Genomic DNA, 23,755 nt, shown 5'->3' on the forward strand with positions numbered 1-23,755 from the left:
TAATGATACTTAATTATATTGAATGCTGTCCTTTAAGTCAATTTGTTTTATGACCTGAATTTAGCTCCGTTACAGGCACTGTAAGGCTGTTATGTCAGGATAGAAAGACTTGCATTTATATACTGCCTTTCTCAACCTCAGGACACCACAAAGGGCTTCACCGCTAATGAAGCAGGTCAGAGACTAGGGCTGGGATTTCCCGTGTCCGCCAGTGTCGGCCGTGTTTGGTGGCATGAGCAGACAATGTGGCGAGAAGGCCAAAAATCGGGTTTCACGACGTCATGAAACCGGTTTGCGATTGTCTGCACCGCCTGCCGATGGTGGGCCGCATTCCCCACCATCAGACGTCGGGAACCTCGTTGTAATACATTAGCATATCATTATAAGGTCACCCTGCCGGAGTCATCCTCCCCCGCCGGATCGTCTGCCCGTGTCGGTGGGAAAACACGCCAGCATGTTTCATAACAGCATATATAAGGAGTGCACCTGGTGGGCTGCACTTCACTCGGGACTTCGAGGTTTGTTTGCCTACCTTGCTTCGGGCAGCACTCGCAGTCATCAGCGCCAGGCTTCACAGACACAGCACCACATCACTTTTAGGGGGGCTCATGGGCAGGTTTCTACTTACCAGACCAGCCACGAGGCGGGGGTGGCTTTTCAATGGCTGCAGGGCTTGGGCTTGCTTGGGGAAGGGGGAGAAGTGGCCTCAGGCAAGGGAAGAGGCTGCAGGGCGAGGGCTGTACTGGGGAAGGAGGGTATCCCAGGGTCTGCGTGGGACACATGTTGATCTGTGCAAGTGGCCTAAGATGGTGAGGGCTGAGGAGGCAGTCTCCAGACAAGATGAGGTCAGATGGACATGTGAGGGTATGTGTGTGAGAATGGGTGGTGATGTCCCTTGAGTTGGCAGTGAGTGAGCTGCCAGTGAATGTGTGATGGGCTTGTGAGTGTGTGAGTTTAGAGTGATGAGATGGTTGCCTTACCCTGGTGGCAGGGATGAGATCATTCATCCTCTTTCTGCATTTGTTGGCCAACCTCTTCTGTGCAAAATTGGCACTGATCACCACTGCCGGCACCTACCAAGCTGGAGTGGTAATGTTGTTGCCCCTCCTGCAGCCAGAGCGGGGGTAGAGGACATCACAGTGGGCCTCCACGGTGTCCAAAAGGCCCTCGAGGGCTGCAGTCTTCTTGCCTTTTGGGGCCATGTCTTCTTTGCTGCAGCCCTGGGCTGGAAGCACTGAGCACGGCTGTAGTTTAAATGTGGTGCCTGGTGTGATGAAGCAGCGAGGTGATGGCGTGGCAGGCAAATGAGAGCCCGCCCGCCATGGAAATGGCGTGTTTCCCGGGAATGCATAATTAATGTGGCGGGCTTGGGAGGATATGGCGGGAAAACCCGCCACAGCGGCCGGTGGGTAAAATGTTGTTTTACTTGTGCACTGCCACACTTAGTGCAAATCTGGGATGATTCTGCGACTGGGAATCCTACGGCGAGTAACTCACCTCCTGACTCCCACAAGCCTGTCCCCCATCTACATGGCACAAGTCAGAAGTGTGATGGAATACTCCCCACTTGCCTGGATGAGGTGCAGCTCCAGCAACACTCAAAAAGCTCAACACCATCCAGGACAAAGCAGTTGCTTGATCGGCACCCCATCCACCACATTCAACATTCACTCCCTCCACCACCGACGCACAGTGGCAGCAGTGTGGACCAACTACAAGATACACTGCAGCAACTCACCAAGGCTCCTTCGACAACACCTTCCAAACCCATGTCCTCTACGCCTAAAATGCCAAGAGCAGCAGATACATGGGAACACAACCACCTGGAAGTTCCCCTCCAAGCCACGTGTCATCCTCACTTGGAACTATATCGCCACTCCCTCAGGACCCACTCCCTCACTGTCGGTGGGTCAGAATCCTGGAACTCCCTTCCTAACAGCACTGTGGGTGTATTTACACCACCTATACTGCAGCGGTTCAGGGAGGCAGCTCACCACCACCTTCTCAAGGGCAATAACTAGACAACGACGTCCCCACCCCGTGAAACAATAATAAAAAAAAACTACTTGTAAACTATAGTCACTGTTGTAATATAGGGAAACGCAGCAGCTAATTTGCCAATCGGGTTCTGCATTACTCAGTTCATGATAAGTAAGACTTGGCACACAATATTTGGTGTGGATGCCCAGAAATTCCAGCTAGCAGGCGTGTTACAAGCCGCCCTCTGCAGGGTCCTTCCACGCTGAGGGGGATATGTCCATCAGACAGCTTATGAAGCAATCCTGAGCTCTGCTGCCTAAATCCTAACATGCACCTACTCCCAATCACCATCGCCTCAGTCCTTGCTAACAAACATTGGCTCCTGGTCTTCTCAATTTAAGATTCCCATCATTGTCTTCAAATCCCTCTAATCTCTATAACCTCCTTCAGCCTTGCAACCACCCACGAACTCCAACTCTGGCCCCTTGCCCACCTCTTGCTTGCTTCATCCCGACACTGATTGCTGTGTCACCTTGGCGCATTGTTCTGGAATTTCCTCTCTAAATCTCTCTGCCTTTCCTGCTCCCTCTCCCCTGTGAGACCCTTTTTAAAACATAGCACATTGGCCAGACCTCTGGTCACCCCTCCTAACAGCTACTTCTTTGGTTAGCTGTAGATTTTTCATTGACGATGCCTCTTTGGAAGTGCCATGGGATGTTTTTCCACACTCTGTGGGTGCTTTCCAAATGCAAGTTGTTGTTGGTGAGGCCTAGGGCGGGACAACAGCTGCTGGAAGTTGCTAGCTGAGGCAGGTTTAGGGGAACGTGTCTTGGTGGATCCAGGGCTCAGTGCCTGCCTTGGTTGAGTGGCAGGCGGACAAACGACTGCTGCTGACACGCAGCACCTTGAACGAATGGAAATAATGCCCGAGGGCATTTGGTGTATATCTCCGTTGTGTTTAAGGGAATGGTGGCAGGACCCACTCATGTTTCAGGCTGGGCTCTGCTGCTCGTTGGCTCTCATGTGGAGTTCCAGGTGTCCGCTGTCTGACCAGCGAGCGCTCTTAACCTGTGCTTGTGGGTTACCTAAAGATTAACCAATCGCTGTCCTCCTCCAGGAGCAAGTCGGCCGGTGACTGTGGGGTCAGATGTTTGACGCCGAGCCAATCGTCTGTGACAGGCTCATTAACCTGATCCCCGGACCAGACCAGCCTGTGGCAGGAAGAGGGCTGCTTGGCTTATTCATACGATGAAGATGAGGCTGTCTCTGGGGGTCCCCTTTCCTCCAAGATGTAGAATAGCACAGCACAGAAGGGAGCCTGTATGTGACTGTCTGTGCCAACTGCCGATTCTTTCAAAGAGCACTTCAGTTCGTCCCCTCCCGGTCCTCCCCCGAGATGTGATGTACGCTTTCTCTGTCGGACAAGCGAGCTCGGTTTAACCTAGTTTCCCCAATGGCTCGGCGAGGAGATTCCCGGGTGTTGCAATGCGTCTTGCACACAGTGAGCCCAGCAGGCAGAAAGCCTTAATAAAGATCAGGCTGTGGAGCAAAATCTAGAGCTGAAATTCACAGCTGCAGGGGATTTCATTGCCCATTGTCCCAGTTCTTGGCAAAACACGCGCAAGAATTCAGAGTTACACAGTTCAGTGAGCCTCCGGCTAAGATGGGATGGCCAGAGAAAGATGACCAGTCGAAAACAGCCGATTGTGAGTGCGCAGTGAACATTGTGGGAGAGGCTGTCCCTTCTTGCAAATCTGTGTTAGGAGGGAAGTGCTTTCGTGGGATAGGGGAGGGAGAGAGAAAGACAGCTGCTGCTGTGCTTACAGCTTGTGCTTTGCCTTGCTGGCTTCCACACATCCCAGTGGAGAGACGTCATAGTTTAGGAATAGTTCGCAGTGTTTGCCTGCGTCTGCTGCAGCAAGGCACCAGATAAGTCTCTGCATTGAAGCCAGTGCTGGCCTCTTAACGCTGGGATCCCGGGTGCTGGAGAGCTGGGTCTGCTGTGCCGAGATTGGGTGCCCCCGTTCAGAAGGAGCTGTGCTTGGATGTCGCTGGCCTGATGCCCCAGGAATGTGAGCCGCAGCAACACATGCCGATGAGTGTAAGTTTTTATTTAGAAACCTGAACACTTGTCACTCCATTGTGCCAGTTGTCAGGCTGGCTCTAGTAACATTTGCTGAGTGTGACGACTGGCAAACGATTTGCTGGGCCACTGTCTGCTGTATGATGGTCTTGGCGTGCACTGTACTGAAGTTCTTCAGGTCTTTTTAGCGAGAGGTGGTCTCCTATCTCCTTGTCGCTGCAGTCGCCCTGGTAGAAGCAATGGCTGAGTGCTGCGATACAGACCCTGAGCTCCCCGAGTGTCACTGTGACGTTAACAGGCAGGTCTTTGCTTCTCCTTTTCAGTCGCTTTCTGCTGTTGCATGCTTGGTTAGAGACCCCCCCTTGCGCAGTTGTCCCCCCCCACAGACGTTTGCCCGCCCTGGTTGCTCCGGCGTTGCAGTCTCCAGGTCGTGGTTATTTGTGGCTGTTCCTTTACCTTGCTTCTGAAAAACCTGACTGCACATCCTGTTTCCTTCCTGTGCAAAGCCAAGTGCCACACTTCTTCATTCTGAGAATAGCACAAAGGGACAGCAGCATCCCAATAATTCTTGTGCAAGCGAGGTCACAGCCTGCCGGCTGTCTGCACACTGAATTACTGTCACTTAATTTAAGGAGGAATCTCTATGAGAGGTGCAGGCAAATGGAATGTGTGTGCTGAACTCCTGCTGTGACCTGTGATCGCAGAACGAGTAGTATTGTTATCTGCTCAGGATATCCCTCCATCAGAGACCATCTCGTCTTTACTGATACCATCTGACCCAGAAGGAGAAAAACAGTAAAAACTGGGAAATAAGAGTACTGGTCCGAACTGTTTTTTTCCTTATGGGGAATGGGAAGTTTATATCTAATTAGCTAAGTGAGCACTTAAAATTGGGATTACCAATTTAACCTTTTCTCTTCTGTAGGGAGTAAAACTGCTTTGAATGAAACAAGGACCTAGATTTTCTTTTGCAGTTTGTGGTGTGTGCTATTAGTTACCCTATCCTAAACCCTCCTGCTCAAAAATGCCTTGCTCTGTAAATTGTTGGCTAGTGAGGGCAACAGGGCATCTGGGATCTTCATGAGCAACAGGACAAGTAATCTATTGCCATAACCAATGAGATTTATGGATTGAGAAATAAACAGAGGAAGGACTGAGAAAGAGGGAGAATTAGAGTGGGTGAACTTATTGTCAATTCAGGTACAGCAAAAGCAACAAAGAGAGGGATGTGGAGATTAGATTAAGAGGAGAGGAAAGTAAGAAAAATGTATAAATTTAAAATTTGACGTTTTCTAAAATCTCCACAACAATCGATAATCGGAAGGAATCCGGCTCCACCCTTTTGATTATTCGCTTTCAGGGAAAGAGGTTGATTGCCAGTAATTGACAACTAGCATCTCGTTAGGTGGGTACTTACACCATTAATTAATGGACTTAACTTTCTGTGGCATGTTTAATGGACAACTAATGCGCAAGTGCGGCAGTTCCATGAAATGCATGGGGGAGGTTAATGGCAAGAGGCCACTTTGCAAAGCTGACGAAGGAGCACCATTGCATGCTCCAGCAACTTGCGCCCATCCACGTTTCATGGGGTAGCCCTTCCTCGCCACAAGCTGCAGGAAGATTTGCATATTAAACAGCGTGTTTCGTTCACAAAACATTACTTTATCAGCAGACTCTGTGGTAAATTTTGATGCAAGAGCTTTTGAGGAACGCAACATGACTTTTCGTTCATTTTAAGACAATCTTAAATACATGCACAATGAAGTCTTCCAGGTTCTAGAGGTGTTTTCGCCTGTGCAGCTTCCTGAACCACACCTATGAGCCCTTTCATAAATGACGGGCATTCAAAGCAATAAGACAGTCCATGGAGCAACAAGTTGGTAAGGGATCTATAATCTCACAAGGAGTTAACGAAGGATTTGGCCAAAGATGAGCCTGGCAGTCTTGATCCAGATTGGTTGTAAACCTAACCATCTTGACCCCAACTTCTGCCGTTGCATTCCCAAGTCCCATTAGTCACTGTGTTCTGTTTGACAGTCTGAAGCGGCTGTTGGTTACTGTTACTGTGTACACTGTGCCATTCATTTGTATCCTCTTCCTCACGTCACCTCACTTTGTTGCAGTTTTTGTGGTTTTTATCTCCATCCTAGTAAGCTTGCAGATTTAAAACAACATTTTCCACTAATTCAGGACACTTTACTTTTCTGAAGGTCATAAACACAAGAGAGTCTCTCATAAACCCTGTAGGGAATTCAGGAGAAGCTTCTCACCCAGAGACTGATGAGAATGTGGAACTCGCTACCACATGGCATAGTTGAAGTGAATAACAGATGCGTTTAAGGGAAAGCTAGATAAGTACAAGCGGGGAAAAAGGAATGGAAGGATGTGTTGATCAGATGACTTGAAGTAAAGTGGAATAGAGGCTTGTGTGGAGCAGAAACACCAGCCTAGACCAGTTGGGCTGAATGGCCTGCTTCTCTACGATCTTCTTAGGCAGTTCCTTGGGATCGAGGATGACTTGCTTATACCCGGTTTGATGGGTTCTGAGATGGTTGATAAGTCCAATGCGCGATCTGCACACTCTGCCACATGCGGGGCAGATGGTGCTTGAAGGGTTTGGGTAGACTGGTGGTTTGGAGGCTTGCGCACTCCCTCCGACACCTCAGCTTCGCCTCTGCATGTTCCCGACCAAGTTTCTCAATGTGTTCAGTGCCTTTCCCAGGGAGCTTCCTCCATTTTGATCAGTCACAAGCCGGGGACACTCATGAGTCAATGGGTATGTCTGACCTCTTCAGGGGTGCTTTGAGGACCTCCTTAAAGCGTTTCTGATGTCCCTCTTGGGAGTCTTCTGCCATGACTGAGTTCTGAGTAGAGCAGTTACTTCGGGATTCTGGTGTCAGGCAAACGAACGCTGTGTCCCGCCCAGCGGAGCTGGTTTTGAGTGTTAATGCATGTAAATTCTCTGCTGCAAATTCTATGCAAATCTATGCAACAGACAGCAAGAGTATTAAACTGTCTAAACGGCTTTAAAGCCCTGTCGCAAGTCACTTGAATTAGTTCATTAATTATACTTTTTTAAGTATTGCTGTCCTCTACACACATCCTTTTGAAGTATTGGCTGCTTTGCTTGTTTGTCGGAGCAGAGTTTGTTGAGAAATGAGCTTAAAGACTTTTAATTCATTGCCATTTAGGTGGTAGTTTTTTTCGTTAGATGTTAGGATAGCTTACCAAAGCTGAATTGATCTATGAAAGCTGAATTCAGCGTATTCTCGACCTTGCCCAGTTCAGGTCAGCACAGACTGGCTACTTTACTTTAGAAAGAAAAAAGAAAACCCCTGTATTTTTATAGCACCTTTCCCAACCTTGGGATGTCTAAAAGTGATTTACAGCCAATTAAGTGTAGACATTATTACCATGAAGAAAGCGCAGAAACCAGTTTGCAGACAGCAATCATATTCTCACAAACAGCAATGTGATAACGACCAGATAATCCCATTTTTGTGTTGTTAGTTGAAGGATAAACATTGGCTAGGTCACCAGGGAGAACTTCCCTGCTCCTCTTCAAAATAATGTCTTGAGATCTTTTACGTCCATCTGAGAGAACAGACCGGGCCTTGTTTCCATGCTTCACCAGATAACCTGCATCTCCAACAGTGCAGCACTCCCCCGCTAATGCAGTGGAGTGTTGACCTGGATTTTGTGCGTCAGCCTCTGGAGTGAGACTATCCACTCTCACTAACTCAGAGGACAGAGCGCTACCACTAAACTAATATAAAAACAGAAAATACTGGAAATACTCAGCAGCCAGGCTGCTGAGAAAGGCAGTGTTAACATTCCAGGTCAATGATCTTTCATCCGCTAAGCCATGGCCGACGCCAGTTGAGGTGAATACACTGGAGAATTTTCAGAGCATCGCGTGGCCTAGAAAAATCTGGAAATGATGGCAAAAAACACCCCTAAACTCAAGGGGTGAGTTGAAGAGCAGCAGGTTCCAATTTGGTAGAGGTTATATCTGGGATAGATTGCAGTTTACATTCATGACTTGAAATGCAGGGAGATTTCACTTTAATAAGCTAACCTTTCATAAGGCAGCTTTTAACAGTTGGTGTTGTGGGAGTTCTTCAGTCTGAAGGCATTCCTCAAGAACAGTGAGCTATAATTAATGCAACATTAAAAGCATAAGGCCATCAGCATTACAGAACACAGATATTCTTTTCTAAGCCGCTGCTTGAGTTTGGCAGCAGTTAAGTGATGAGTCATATATACGACTAAGTTGGTGATTTCTGCCTTGTGTGAATTATACGAACATACATTCGAACAAACTAACAAGGAGCAGGCCATTCAGCTCCTCAAGCCTGCTCTGCCATTTAATAAGATCGTGGCTGATCTGATAACAACCTGAAATCTGCATCCCACCTACTGCCGATAACCTATCACCCTGTTGCTTACCAAGCATCTATCCACTGCCTTAAAAATATTCAAAGCCTCCTTCCACCACCTTTTCAGGAAGAGATTGCCAAAGACACATGACCCTCTGAGTGAAAAAATTATGCCTCATCTTTGTTTTAAATGGGTAATCCTTAGTTCTAGATTCTTCCACAAGAAGAAACATCCTCTCCATATCATCCCTGTCAAGACCCCTCAGGGTCTTATATGTTTCAGTCAAGTCGCCTCTTACTCTTCTAAACTCCAGCGGATACAAGCCTAGCCTGTCCAACCTTTCCTCATAAGACAACCCACCCATTCCAGGTGTTAGTCTGGTAAACCTTCTCTGAACTGCTTCCAATGCATTTACATCCTTCCTTAAATAAGGAGACTAATACTGTATACGGTACTCCAGATATGGCTCACCAGTGCCCTGTGCAACTGAAGCATAACCTCCCTACTTTTGTATTCAATTCCCCTCGCAATAAATGACAGCATTCTATAGCTTTCCTAATGACTTGCTGCACCTGCATATAAGCCTTTTGAGGTATTGAGTGAAAATTTTAAAATATTTAATGAGGGAAAATGCTACCTGAGCTAGGACTGCCCCAGGACAGTAAAATTAGGATCATAAAACCTTACAGGCCAGAAAGGGGCCATTCGGCCCATTGTGCCCATGCTAGCTCTTTGAAAGAGCTATTTAATTAGCCCCTGCTCTCCTGCTTTATCCCCATAATCCTGCACTTTTCTCCATTGCAACCTGGAAGTTCTGCTAAGGGAGCTAGCTTAAATTGTTAATGGATCATCCATCCGTCGTGATCGTTACTGTCTTAGAGATACTTTTTGGCTATAAAGTGTTAAACCAGCTGACCTTTTACAGTATCATGCCCTGTCAAATAAATGATCTGCCAATTTTTTAAAAAGTTATAATATTCTAAGTTAAGTTTTGAATTTCTACTTTGCATGTAATTTCCCCAAGGGCTCTTTGAATTAACTGCTAGATTAACTGGATTTACCTGTTTCGTTACCATCTTGCTGTTTTTGTTACAAGCATGAATCTCTCCATCCCTCCCACTCTCTCTCCCTTTATCCATTCCTCTCTCCCTTCGTCCCTCATTTCCTCCTTCACTTCATCGCTCTGGTGATTTGGACAGCTTGACTTGTTTCTATGTGACAGCCCAGGAAACAATCCTGAGGGGGTGGGAAGATGGTTTTCTCAAGGTGCCTATGGAGTGGTTTAATCTCTATCACAATAATGCCTGTACCTTCTTGGGAAACCTGAAGTGCGTGAGTTGGCACCCAGCTCTCATCCACTCACTGTAAATGGGATAACTTTTAGTTGGGGCCCCACCATGAGCTCTGAGCCAAATGGGTTGTTTGACTTCCTCACTCAGCGATTCACTTACCTTGACTTTCAACATCTGTAAGCCGTTGTACAAACTACACAGCATGCACAATGTCCAGAAAATCTCAGCTTCTCTTTCCATGCAATGCAATGTTTAGCTTCAGTTTAGAAGCGTGAACTGCAGTTCACTAAGTTGTTTCTCTACCTTCTTCCCCTTTTATGGAGTGAAACTAAACCATGAGTGTGAGCAGACGAGTTGAGCGCAGAGAGCATCACAACCCAGCCTGATTTCGCCCTCAGCTGATGTCATGTTCATGCACCTTCCAGCCTGGAGGTGGTAGGGGTGTTTTTCTTCCCGTCCTTCCAGTCATGGGGTAATGAGGCCAGTTGGAGACCCCCCCCGCCACCTTCTCACCCCGTCCTTCCATTACCCTGATTAATGCAGCAATTCCCAATGGCAGTATTTTGCAATGCAACGTTTCCCAATGGTGGCATTTCCTGATGCAGTGTGCTGCAATGCAGTGCGGTTCCCAGTGCAGTGTGCTGTGTTGCAGTGTGGTTCTCGTTGCAGTGTGCTATATTGCAGAGTGATTCCCAGTTCAGTATGCTGCAATGCAGTGCGGTTCCCAGTGCAGTGTGCTGTGTTGCAGTGTGGTTCTTGTTGCAGTGTGCTATATTGCAGAGTGATTCCCAATGCAGTGTGCTGCAATACAGTGCGGTTCCCAGTGCAGTGTGCTACAATGCAGTGCGGTTCCCAGTGCAGTGTGCTGCAATGCAGTGCGGTTCCAAGTGCAGTGTGCTGTGTTGCAGTGTGGTTCTCGTTGCAGTGTGCTATATTGCAGAGTGATTCCCAGTGCAGTGTGCTGCAATGCAGTGAGGTTCCCAGTGCAGTGTGCTGTGTTGCAGTGTGGTTCTCGTTGCAGTGTGCTATATTGCAGAGTGATTCCCAGTTCAGTGTGCTGCAATGCAGTGCGGTTCCCTGTGCTGTGTTGCAGTGTGGTTCTCATTGCAGTGTGCTATATTGCAGAGTGATTCCCAGTGCAGTGTGCTGCAATGCAGTACGGTTCCCAGTGCAGTGTGCTGCAATGCAGTGCGGTTCCCAGTGCAGTGTGCTGTGTTGCAGTGTGGTTCTTGTTGCAGTGTGCTATATTGCGGAGTGATTCCCAGTGCAGTGTGCTGCAATGCAGTGCGGTTCCCAGTGCAGTGTGCTGCAATGCAGTGCGGTTCCAAGTGCAGTGTGCTGTGTTGCAGTGTGGTTCTCGTTGCAGTGTGCTATATTGCAGAGTGATTCCCAGTGCAGTGTGCTGCAATGCAGTGAGGTTCCCAGTGCAGTGTGCTGCGTTGCAGTGTGGTTCTTGTTGCAGTGTGCTATATTGCAGAGTGAATCCCAGTGCAGTGTGCTGCGATGCAGTGTGGTATCCAGTGCAATGTGCTGGTTTTCAGTGTGGTTCCCAGTAAAGTGTACCGAGTTGCAGTGTGGTTCCCAGTGCAGTGAGGTTTCCAGTAAAGTGTACCGAGTTGCAGTATGATTCCCATGCAGTGTGCCACGTTGCAGTGTGATTCCCATTGCAGTGTGGTTTATGGTGCAGTGTGCTGCATTGCAGTGTGATTCCAGTGCAGTGTGGTTCCCAGTACAGTGTTTCCCACTGCAGTGTGGTTCCCGTTGCAGAGTGGTTCCCAGTGCAATGTGCTGTGTTGCAGAGTGGTTCCCAGTGCAGTGTGCTGTGTTGCAGTGTGATTCCTTGTGCAGTGTGCTGTGTTGCAGTGTGGTTCCCAGTGCTGTGTTGCAGTGTGGTTCCCAGTGCAGTGTGCTGTGTTGCAGTGTGGTTCCCAGTGCTGTGTTGCAGTGTGGTTCCCAGTGCAGTGTGCTGTGTTGCAGTGTGGCTCCCAGTGCGGTGTGGTTCCCAGTGCAGCACATTGTATTGCAGAGTGATTCCCAGTGCAGTGTGCTGTATTGCAGTGTGGTTCCCAGTGCAGTGTGCTGTGTTGCAGTGTGGTTCCCAGTGCTGTGTTGCAGTGTGGTTCCCAGTGCAGTGTGCTGTGTTGCAGTGTGGTTCCCAGTGCAGTGTGGTTCCCAGTGCAGCACATTGTATTGCAGAGTGATTCCCAGTGCAGTGTGCTGCGTTGCAGTGTGGTATCCAGTGCAATGTGCTGGTTTGCAGTGTGGTTCCCAGTAAAGTGTACCGAGTTGCAGTATGATTCCCATGCAGTATGCCACGTTGCAGTGTGATTCCCATTGCAATGTGGTTTATGGTGCAGTGTGCTGCATTGCAGTGTGATTCCAGTGCCGTGTGGTTCCCAGTACAGTGTTTCCCACTGCAATGTGGTTCCCGTTGCAGAGTGGTTCCCAGTGCAATGTGCTGTGTTGCAGAGTGGTTCCCAGTGCTGTATTGCAGTGTGGTTCCCAGTGCAGTGTGGTTCCCAGTGCAGCACATTGTATTGCAGAGTGATTCCCAGTGCAGTGTGCTGTATTGCAGTGTGGTTCCCAGTGCAGTGTGCTGTGTTGCAGTGTGGTCCCCAGTGCAGTGCGCTATATTGCAGTGATTCCCAGTGTAGTGTGCTGTATTGCAGTGTGGTTCCCAGTGCAGCACGCTGTATTGCAGAGTAGTTCCCAGTGCAGCGCGCTATATTGCAGAGTGATTCCCTGTGCAGCGTGCTGTGTTGCAGAGTGATTCCCTGTGCAGTGTGCTATATTGCAGAGTGATTCCCTGTGCAGTGTGCTGTGTTGCAGAGTGGTTCCCAGTGCAGTGTGCTGTGTTGCAGTGTGGTTCTCGTTGCAGTGCGGTTCCCAGTGCAATGTGCTGCATTGCAGTGTGGTTCCCAGTGCAGTGTGCTGTATTGCAGGGTGGTTCCCAGTGCTGTGTTGCAGTGTGGTTCTCGTTGCAGTGCGGTTCCCAGTGCAGTGTGCTGCGTTGCAGTGTGGTTCCCAGTGCAGTGTGCTGTGTTGCAGTGTGGTTCTCGTTGCAGTGCGGTTCCCAGTGCAGTGTGCTGCGTTGCAGTGTGGTTCCCAGTGCAGTGTGCTGTGTTGCAGTGTGGTTCTCGTTGCAGTGCGGTTCCCAGTGCAGTGTGCTGCGTTGCAGTGTGGTTCCCAGTGCAGTGTGCTGTGTTGCAGTGTGGTTCTCGTTGCAGTGCGGTTCCCAGTGCAGTGTGCTGCGTTGCAGTGTGGTTCCCAGTGCAGTGTGCTGTGTTGCAGTGTGGTTCTCGTTGCAGTGCGGTTCCCAGTGCAGTGTAACTCCAGTGCAGTGTGCTGCATTGCAGTGTGGTTCCCGTTGCAGTGTGGTTCCCATTGCAGTGTGCTGCGATGCAGTGTGGTTCCTGTCGCAGTGTGCTGCGATGCAGCGTGGTTCCCAGTGCAGTGTGCTGCCCATTGCAACGTGGTTCCCAGTGCAGTGTGCTGCAATGCAGTGTGGTTCCTGCCACGGCATTGTTTTATTCCTTTATCCCAATTTGGAGAAGTTTCAGGGATGAATTTTCCCTTGGTGGAGCCTCACCCACTTGATGTGGCCTCTGGAATTTTCCACTCATTTAATTTAAATGGGGAAGAATGCCGTTTTCTTGGAGTGTGCTCCCAATGGGTGAGCCTGCGCACTTTGAGAAATGTTACCTTTTAAAGACCATGAACATGTCCATTGCTAAGATGCCCCGTTCATTTGAAATGTAATGTGACAATCTTTCAACCAGTCACAATAGAGTCAGGTTGGGTATAATGTCTGTTCAAAGCTCCAGTGACCAGAGTTCTAGGACCACAGGGACAGGAGTAGGCCATTCAGTCCCTCCTGCCTTTTCTATCACTGAGCTGTACCAGAATTCCGTTTACATGTACCTTGGTTTTATATCTCTTAATACCCTTCCCCAACAAAACTCCACCAATCCGAGTCTTGAAAGTTCTAATTCACCCTCAGTTTCCACAGCCTTTTGGAACCACAGGTTCTAGGTTTCTCCTGTTCTTTGTGTGAAAATGTGTTTCTTGATTTCACCCATGAACTGCTCAGCCCAAATTGTAAGGTTGTGTCCTCTTGTTCTCGACTTCCCTGCCAATTTCTCTCTATTGAACCCATTGAGTCCTTTAGTCAAATTAAGCACCATGATTAGATCCCGCCCCCTGCTTACTCTTCTAAATCCAAGCCAAGTTTATACAGTTCTCCCCACAGTTTAACCTTCTAAACCCTGCTATATCATTCTAGTGTAACTGTACTGCCAAGGCAAATACATCCTTCCTGAGGTGCAGTGCCCAGAACAGGAGTCTGGTTTTTTTTTGCTGACTATTTCTCACTTTCTCTTCGGTTTCAGAGTGAAGAAGCTGAAGGAGACACTGGTTGCCGTGCAGCAACTGGACAAGAATATGAGCAGCCTGCGCTCGTGGCTTGCCCAGATTGAAACCGAGCTATCGAGACCAATTGTCTACGACTCCTGCAACTCCCACGAAATACAACAGAAGCTCGCGGAGCAACAGGTAAGCGAACATTCGAGCTTCGCTGCTCTGGGAAATACTCAACTATTACCAGCGGAGGGGAAATCGACCATGGCTCAGTGGTGACACTCTCACCTCTTGAGTTAGAAGGATACTTATTCCAAGACCCACTGTAGAGACTTGAGCACGTATTGCAGTACTGAAGGAGTGCTGCACTGTCAGAGGTGCTGTCTCTCAGATGAGATGTTAAACCGTGGCTCCACCTGTTTTCTCAGGTGGATGTAAAAGATCCCATGCCACTATTCAGCAAAGAGCAGGGGAGCTCACCCTGGTGTCCTAGCCAATCTTGTTATGATCCCAGCTGATGTTACTACTGGACAAGCCGGGGGGGGAACCCGGCTTGCTAGATCCTAACTTTTATTTTTTGTTCAGGTACATGGAGAGTAGCTACTGAACAGAGTCACAGGAGTCAGCTGGTGAACTTCTAACAAAATAATAAAACATTCATTAAACAAGAAAAGATGAACTATATTACATTACTCCTTCATCCACAACTATACCTTTATAGATATATACAGGTTTGCAAGGATAACACAAGTTACAAAAGCTATCTTATACTCTAATGTTCACGGTAAGTACACAGTCCATGTAAAATAATAGGCGACCTGTGGTCAGACACACCACACTCTGAAACCAAGTGACAGATGCCACCCGAACAGATGCTCTGGATCTCTCCTCAATTCTTCCCCGACGCTTCTCACACCAAGAGCCAACCGGTCTCACCGAACTTCACAAGGGTTTCCAATCTTCGATCTTAAAGGACTCGCTTTGGAATCTTCTCCCAAACCTATGCTTTCTCTCAAACATCTTCCACAAGGGTCCACCTCCAGGGTTTCGAGCTCTCCTGGATCACCACATGCATTCAAGCTTCCTTCCACGTACTCTCTCTCTTGCTGATTCAGCCATGCCATCAGAACACCACTGCTTCATATCCCATAGTAAACAGACACAGACCTTCAGCTGTCTCCTTGGGTCTTCTGGTTTCTTGAAAGCCTATGTTGCTTTAAATCTGCACCTTGCAGTTTCTCCCTTTAAGCTTGGACCCTTTCTCTGCTCCTCACTTTTAACTTCACTTAACAGGACCTTTTCCAGATTCCTGTTCATTCCCTTTGACTAGAAGGTCTTCTTGGGGTCTTCCTCCTTCAATTCTTTGGAGAAACCTGCTTCCTGCAGCTCCCTCCTGTCCAGCTTCTCCTGGCAACTGATTTCAACTTTAATTTGGGACTTGCTATCTGTCCCTCTTCTATGCTGCTTCTGCTGGCAACTCCTTTCAGCTTTAGAACACACTGACCAACTGAACTCAAACTGTTTTCAGTTTCTGTGTGTGTATGTGTGGCCTCCCTCTCTGGACCCCTGTTGCTAGGCAACAGCACAGTTTTTTTTCTACCTTGATTGTTTTAACTTCCCTTCAAGAGTCATAAAATCTCATTAAAATGCAGGCATCTTTCAAAGTGAAACCAAAACTCAGGTTTCATCCTTTTAACCACAAAATACAGAAATACAAATTAAACTTAAAGATATACCTTATTCCTAACACACCCAAATACACATATAAACCACTTAAACCTATCTCTATTTTGTAACAACGTTTATTCCTCAACCAAAGCCTATTACAAGCATTCAGAGCATTAGTTTGCTGTACACAATTTGCCTTCTGTGTCCCCATCATTACAACAGTGAATATACTTCAAGAACTTCATTGGCTGTAAAGCACTTTGGGATGTCCTGAGCTGTACTTTCTGTTTGTGTCTCATATGTGCTCTCTCTCACACTTTTTTCACGCTTTCCCTTTCACTTTCTCTCCCTCTCCTCTATCTTTTCATTCCTCTCTTCCTCTCTCTTTCTCTCTTTCTTTCTCTCTCTCTCTCTGGATGTGGAACACCCCAGTCTGCTCTCTCCCATTTCTTATTAGGAGTGGGCAGCGTTTGATGCTCAAACTCTTCAGGAGAGAAGGGCCATAAAGCAACTTCCTTTCTTTATTCTTTCATGGGAAGTGGGTGTTGCTGGCAAGGCCAGCATTTATTGCTCATCCCTAAATGGCCGTGAGAAGGTGGCGGTGAACTGCCTTCTTTAGTTACTGCAGTCCATCGAGTGCAAGTGCACTCACAGTGCTCCTGCAAGTTCCAGGATTTTGATCCCACGACAGTGAAGGAACGACAATATCTTTCCAAGTCAGGATGGTGTGTGACTTGGAGGGGAACTTCCAAGTGGTGGTGTTTCCATGCATCTGCTACACTTATATCTCTAGGCAGTGGAGGTCGAAGGAGCCTTAGTGAGTTGCTGTAGTGTCTCTTGTATATGGTAAACACTGCTGCCATTGTGTGTTTGTGGATGGAATGGATGTTTAAATTGAATGATGGACTGCCAATCAAGCGGACTGCTTTGTCTTGGATCGTGTCAAGTTTCTAAAGTGTTGGAGCTGTACTCATCCAGCTAAGCAGAGAGTATTCCATCACCTTCCTGACTTGTGCTTTGCAGATGGTTGACAGGTTTTGGGAAGTCAGGAGGTGGGTTACTTGCCCCAGAATTCCCAGCCTCTGACCTGCTCTTGTAGCCACAGTATTTATATGGCTGGTCCAGTTCAGTTTCTGGTGAATGGTAACCCCCCAGGATGTTGACAGTAGGAGATTCAGTGATGGTAATGCCATTGAATGTCAAAGGGGAGATGGTTAGATTCTCTGTTGTTGGAGATGATAATTGCCTGGCACTTGTGTGATGTGAATGTTGCTTGGCACTTATCAGCCCAAGCATGAATGTTGTGCAGGCCTTGCTGCATATTGCCATTAGCCGCTTCAGTATCAAATGTTTAAAACTCATCCTGAACAATTATAAGGTGAAATGTGCTTTCCTTCTATGTTACACTAAACTCTATGACTTTGTTGTTGCAGGAGTTGCAACGGGACATTGAGAAGCACAGTACAGGCGTGGCCTCTGTCCTGAACCTTTGTGAAGTCCTGCTCCACGATTGCGATGCCTGTGCCACGGAAACGGAGTGCGACTCAATCCAGCAGGCAACTCGCAACCTTGATCGCAGATGGAGGAACATCTGTGCCATGTCTATGGAGAGGAGGCTGAAGTAAGAGCTCTTGTTTCATGCCTGTGGGAAGTGATGCAACATGTAGAATGTTTTAAAAATAGACAAGTGGCCTTCAAAAGAACAGCTTTAGGGAAATAAGTCATTCCAAGGGGTGGAGATATGACCACGCAAAATGTGCAGTTGACCCTGATCTGAGCATTCTAATATCCTCTCCATTACCAGGGCCGTCTAATTCCACCTCTGGAATATTGTGCATCTCCACTCCTGCTTCGGCCCATCTGCTGCTGAAACCCACATCTATGGCTTTGTTGCCTTCAGACACGAGTATTCCAATGTGCTCCTGACCGTTCTCCCATACTCCACCCCTTCCACTAACTTGAGACCATCCAAAACTTTGTTGCCTGTATCCTAACTCGCTCCAAGTTCTGTTCACCCATCACGTCTGTGCTCGCTGACCTATATTGGCTCCTGGATCAGCAATGCCTTGATTTTTAAATATTCTTGTTTTCAAATCCCTCCCTGGCCTTACCCCCGCTGTCTCTGTAACCTACCCCAGCCCCATAATCCTGCAAGCTCTCTGCGCCCCTCCAATTCTGGCTTCTTATACATTCCTCGCTCCCTTGGCCCTACCATTGGCAGCTGCACCTTCAGGCCCTAAACTCTGGAATTTCCTCCCTAATCTTCTCTCCTCCTTTTAAGAACCTTCTTAAAACCTTTGACTAAGCTTCTGGTTAAATGTTCCAATATCGCCGCCTTTGGCTTGGAGTCCATTTTTGCTTGATAACGCTCCTGTGAAGCCCCTTGGGATGTTCTACTATGTGAAAGGTGCTACATAAATGCACATCTGAGCGGAGCTGGTGCTAAGTTTAACAATCCCGACCATGTCGATGTTGGGACCCCAAACTCGACCTTTGCATGGGTTCTGTGCAAGGCAAAGGTCACCACTCCTCTCCCCTCCCCCACACAGCCATTCTGTGCTTTGGGTTCAGCAGTACAAGATGTTGAAGGTTTTAATGTAGGGTTACTTACAATAACTTTTTGGAAGCAAACTGCATTGATCAACCACTGCTACCTGATTGTATTGCCCAAGGTCATATATCCACCCCTTGGAATGACTGTATTGTGCTATAGCAGGAGGAGGTGGTGTTGTAGTGGTATTGTCACTGGACTGGTAATCCAGAGACCCAGGGTAATTCTCTGGGGACCTGGGTTCAAATCCCACCACAGCAGATGGTGAAATTTGAATTCAATAAAAATCTAGAATTAAAAGTCTGATGATGACCATGAGATGAATTTAAAAATCCAGAGATGGATTCTAAGCAGAGTTTCTATGTATTGGTCTGGTTCCTATGATAAATTTATTATTTATATAGCACCTTGAATATAGTCTACAACCTGAGATGCTTCACAGAGGCAAGAAAGGATATTGTAGTAATGGGGGCGGGGAGGTAGCTGAAGGCCTGGCCAGAGATGTCAAGCCTTGGGGTAGCAAGACAGGTGGCTTGGGCCTGTTTTCCAAAATGTTGGGCCAAGGCGGACAAAGGCGGTGCCATGAAAGGTGGAGTGGAGAAGGGGATGCAAAGAGTTGGAGTCCGGAGGATACACACTGCACTGTAGGACTGGGAGTGGTTACGGAGCAAAGTAACTCTATGGTCCCACTCAGCTGTCCCCAGCCTGGTTCCATTCTCCTGAACTGTCACTAACTGTCCTTGCTGCAAGGACCCACACTGTGCTTAGGACTGACTGGCCCCGGGTAACCATGCTGTAAATTCTCTCGTAGCCTACTGTGATCATCTCTGGGGCAAGACCCTACTCTCCCCACCTTGCAGTCCTTCTACCCTGTTCATGGGGAGGTTTATGCTCAGGACTAGGCCAAGTGAGGGAATAAAGGCAGAGGAGGCAGAGAGTGCAGCTCAGGTTTGAGTTACCTGTCCTCTCTAAAGCGGCCTGGCAGTTGTATCTAACTAGCATGAGTGGTTTAAGAAGCAGGCCCACCACTATCTGCTCACAGAACTTAGAGCTTGGAATCAGCCCATTCAGCCCAACCAGTCTCTGCTGGCGTTTATGCTCCACTGGAACTTCCTCCCACTTTACTTCATCTCAGCCTATCAACATATCCACAATTTCATTGTGTCTTAATTTCCAACCCCCACCATTTTTTTTCCTTAGGATTGAGGAAACCTGGAGGTTGTGGCAGAAGTTTCTGGATGACTATTCTCGCTTCGAAGACTGGCTTGAAACGTCTGAACGGACAGCAGCGGTGCCCAATTCCTCCGAGGTCCTCTACACGGTCGCCAAAGAGGAACTGAAGAAGTTTGAGGTGCTGTGATAAGCTGCAGATCAGTTGGTGCTGTATGGCCTCAACAGCGCAGCGGCTTAAAGTGGCCACTGTCTCCTGCATCGTCTTGCTAGCGCATATTTGCTGTTTGTACGCACTGTTCCTGGCTGTGTTGCTGATAATTATCTGGAATTAGGGAAGTCCCCTCAGCAAAGTTTACTCAAGGTGGAATTGGTTGAATTTACATCTATAATATCTTAAATATTTTAAATCTGTAGGCACTTTCTGTTGGTCTTTTCCATTAGAAATCGCAATGTCCACGTTTGAAGTGGGAGTTGCCTATGTAAACTTGTCACGCTGCACTCTGCTGCTAGTGGGGGATGGGGGTGCTGCAGCACACTCTGTTGACAGGAGCGGTTAATTACAATGTGAGCTGTCAACGTGGACACAGAATTTGTAATAGAATCACTAAAAGGTCTAACTTTGAAATGGTGACTGAATTATGTCTACATGCCCTGGTGCAATTATTACCCACCCTATAACCCCACTTCACCTGTAGTCTAAATATATTCTCAGTCGCCACCCCCTCGCCTATCCTGAACCCCTAAACCCACAGGTAATTTTGACAGTGCATAAATAAACATTGGGAGAGATGTCAAACTGGCTGCCAACTCATTCTAACCCATTTTACACTGTAGTGCAAAAGTCAAGCTCTCCAACCCCTGCCCCATTTGCACTGCTGCAGGAGATGACAACAACAACTTACATTTATTTATCACCGTTAACGTAATGAAATGTCCCAAGGCCCTTCACAGGAGCATGATAAAACTAAGTAGGACACCAAGCCACACAAGGAGCTATCAGGTCAGATGACCAAAGCTTGGCCAAAGGGTTGGGTTTTAAGCAGTGTCCCAAAGGAGGGAGGTGAGGTGAGGTGGAGAGGTGCAGGGAGGGAACTCCAGAGCTTGGGGCCTAGGCAACTGAAGACGTGGCCACCAGTGGTGAAGCAATTAAAATCGGGATTGCACAAGAGGCCAGAATTAGAGGAGCGCAGATATTTGAAGGCTGGAGGCGATTACAGAGATGGGGTGGGGACGAAGCCATTGGAGGGATTTGAAAACAGGAATGTGAATTTTAAAATCAAGGTGTTGCTTGACTGGCAGCCAATGTAGATCAGTGAGCATAGGGGTGATAGGGGGAACGGGGATTGCTGCAACTCATATTAATATTTTGGGCTTAAATAAGTCACCCTGTAGTTATGTAGTTGCACAAGACACTAGCTTAATTTTGCAGTGTTTGATATTTTTTTTAATGTGCTTGTAAATGTCCTCTGTGTATAATGAATTAGTGAGAATGTTCTGCTACTCTGTGTCCTGCCCTCAGGCATTCCAGCGGCAGGTCCACGAAAGCCTGACCCAGCTCGAGCTGATCAACAAGCAGTATCGGCGCTTGGCTCGTGAGAACCGCACGGACTCGGGCAGTAAACTCAAGGACATGGTCCACGAGGGAAACCAGCGCTGGGACAACCTACAACGCCGGGTGACAGCCATCCTCAGGAGACTGAAAGTAAGGCCCGAGCACCAAGGGTTAACTGTAAGGGACTCTCTGATCCAGACCTTTATATCAGAGTTTCAAAAACCGGTGATACAAATTACACTTGTATCACGCTTTTAGCATAATTAAGTGTGTCAAGGCACTTCACGGGAGTGGGCATCAGACAAAAATTTAGCACCGAGCAGCGTGAGGAGATATTAGGGCAGCTGGCCCCTAAGCTTGGAAAAAAAGGCAGGTTTTAAACAGCATCTTGAAGAAGGAGAGAAAAGCAGGAGAGGTTTAGGGATGGAATTCCAGTGCTCTAAGGTCTTAGCAACATCAGAATTTGTAATAGAACCATTAAAAGGTCTAACTTTGAAATAGTGACTGAATGATGTCTACGTGCCAAGGAACAGCCAACAATGGCAGAACGATTAAAATGGGGGATGCTCTAGAAGTTAGAATTGGAAGAGCTGCGATATCTCGGAGGGTTGGGGGCTGGAGGAGATGAGGGAGTTGGGAGGGGCGAGGCCATGGAGGGATTTGAGGAGTTTAAAATTGAGGTGTTGCTTAACTGGGAACCAATGCAGGTCAACGAGCAGAGCCGCAATGAATTTGACAACTTAAGCTGGTAGGATGAGATTCTTCTTTATTTACTGACCACGAGTTGAGTTTGGGAAATTTCAACTTAATTCCTAGGAGACACAGGGCCTACAACATAAAATTGTCCACAGTTTGTAATGACTGACAATCCCTCCCTGACCAGCCTAAAGGTGGCTTGTGGGAGGAATGGGAAAACTTGCCACACTGTGCACAACATGGAACCTCTCAATGCTTGGGCTGAGGTGCTTTGCTGGGGCAGATCAGAGGGAGCTTAACTCTGCATCGTGCTGTGTAGCACCTGACCGAGGAGTGCTTGAAACTGACTCTGGGGTGCCTGAAAGGGGGAAGAGTTTAATTCTTCAGGACTAAACAGGACCCCCCACTTGATGGAATAAATAATCAAAAAAAATCTTCATGAATGCCAATAGAATAAAATGAATCACTGTGGGAACTTTTAATTGTTTGATTTGATTTCCTCTTTCTGAAAAAAATGCTTAGGGGGTCTATGTGCCAGAGAAATTTTTGTAGCACAGATCGTAACGTTCATTAAATATCAGCAAAAACTACAATACTGAGAAAAAGCTCATCACTCAGCCATCTACAGAGCAGAGGAAAATAAAAATGGACACTGAGAATAAAAGGAGATGTTGAGGGGTAAATGGGAGAGTTTTTGGAAACAGCTGGGTGGTAGCTGTGATATAAAATGCTATGTGTTTTTGTAATCTGTGGTGTCTTTTTGCTTTAAAAAAGGTGCTATCCTTCGGCCTGAGCTCAGTAGGCGGGCATGATCAGCAGGCCTGGGATCAGCCGGGAAACAGACTGCCGACCGCGATTTCATGCTGGCTGGCCAATTAACGGCCAGCCAGCGTGAAACACGCACTGAAGAGCTCAGCGCGGGCAGGAAGAGGGCGGGCAATGATGTCAACGTGGGCGCCTGCCAGCTCTGACTGAACACTCCCTGAAGGCAGAGAGCTGCCTCAAGACCTGAAACAGTAAAAATAAAGGTTTCGAAAGCTGAAGAAAAGCGTCCATTGCTACCTAGTGGCGAAATTAAAACAACAAACAGGATATTGTGATTTTGGTGAAACCCTGAATGACATGCTAAGGAATCGTTTGGTCTGTGGCGTGCAAGAGGATGCTACTCAGCGAAGATTGCTGGCTGAAGTGGATCTTGATTTTGAGAAGGCGTTCGAAATAGCGCTTGCGATGGAAAGCGCTGTAAGGGATTCACAAGCGATTCAAGGTGTGCAAAATGGCACCGTTTTCCTAGTTGGGCGGGAACGGTCAGCCGATAGTGGCATGAAAAGCCAGGACTCCTCCACAAAGCGGGAAACAGCCCCCGCTACCTAAAAATTTAGATGAAACAGCTTAGCAGCAAATTCGAAAACTAATTTTTATTGACGAGGAAACAATCACACTCCTAACGATTGGCAATTTAAAAAGGTGGAGCGTTATTTTTGTCACAAAAATGGGCATATCTTGAAACATTGCAGAGCAAGATGAAAACAGACTTCCAGGCAACAAATGAAGTCCAATGAAGTCTATAGTGTGGAAGAGCCAGAAGCAACCAATTCTGACATTTCTTCCTATTCAACAAGAAAGTTGGGAAGACAGAGCCAATTATTGTCATAGTGCAAGTGAATGGTAAACCCTTCAGGTGCTTCTACCACTGCAATAGGGGAACACGCTTTCAGATATTTAAATAAAGGTGATCAACAGTTAAATTTGGAACAAACCTCTGCCAAGTTGAAAACGTGCATAGGCGAAGAAACCCAGGTAAAAAGGTATCATCAGAGTAACTGTTTATTATAGACACCAACCAGCACAACTACCAGTGATGGTGATAGAAGGCAGAGGACCAAGTCTTCTAGGTCGAAATTGGTTGAGGAAAATTAACCTTGATTGGCCAGTGAGATTTTAAAAGGAAGCAGGAAGAGTTCCTGAGTTGGAAAAGGAACAAGGCAAGGGACTTCAGAAAGAGCCTGGAGAGTCCAAGG

At 47.4% G+C, this 23,755-nt stretch overlaps 1 protein-coding gene across 2 annotated transcripts in view; it reads left to right on the forward strand.

Moving 5' to 3' along the window:
- The window catches only part of syne1b (spectrin repeat containing, nuclear envelope 1b), a 447,660-nt gene that overhangs the window by 381,048 nt on the left and 42,857 nt on the right, over positions 1 to 23,755 (forward strand). For both annotated transcript variants that reach the window (XM_078556589.1, XM_078556588.1), the window contains 4 exons: positions 14,127 to 14,289; positions 17,196 to 17,383; positions 19,514 to 19,664; positions 21,006 to 21,188. In XM_078556589.1, coding sequence (XP_078412715.1) covers positions 14,127 to 14,289; positions 17,196 to 17,383; positions 19,514 to 19,664; positions 21,006 to 21,188 — 685 coding nt within the window. The remainder of the gene's footprint in view (positions 1 to 14,126; positions 14,290 to 17,195; positions 17,384 to 19,513; positions 19,665 to 21,005; positions 21,189 to 23,755) is intronic.

The sequence above is a fragment of the Cetorhinus maximus genome, chromosome 14 (assembly GCF_964194155.1).
Source record: "Cetorhinus maximus chromosome 14, sCetMax3.hap1.1, whole genome shotgun sequence".
In the NCBI taxonomy this organism is placed as follows: Eukaryota; Metazoa; Chordata; class Chondrichthyes; order Lamniformes; family Cetorhinidae; genus Cetorhinus; species Cetorhinus maximus.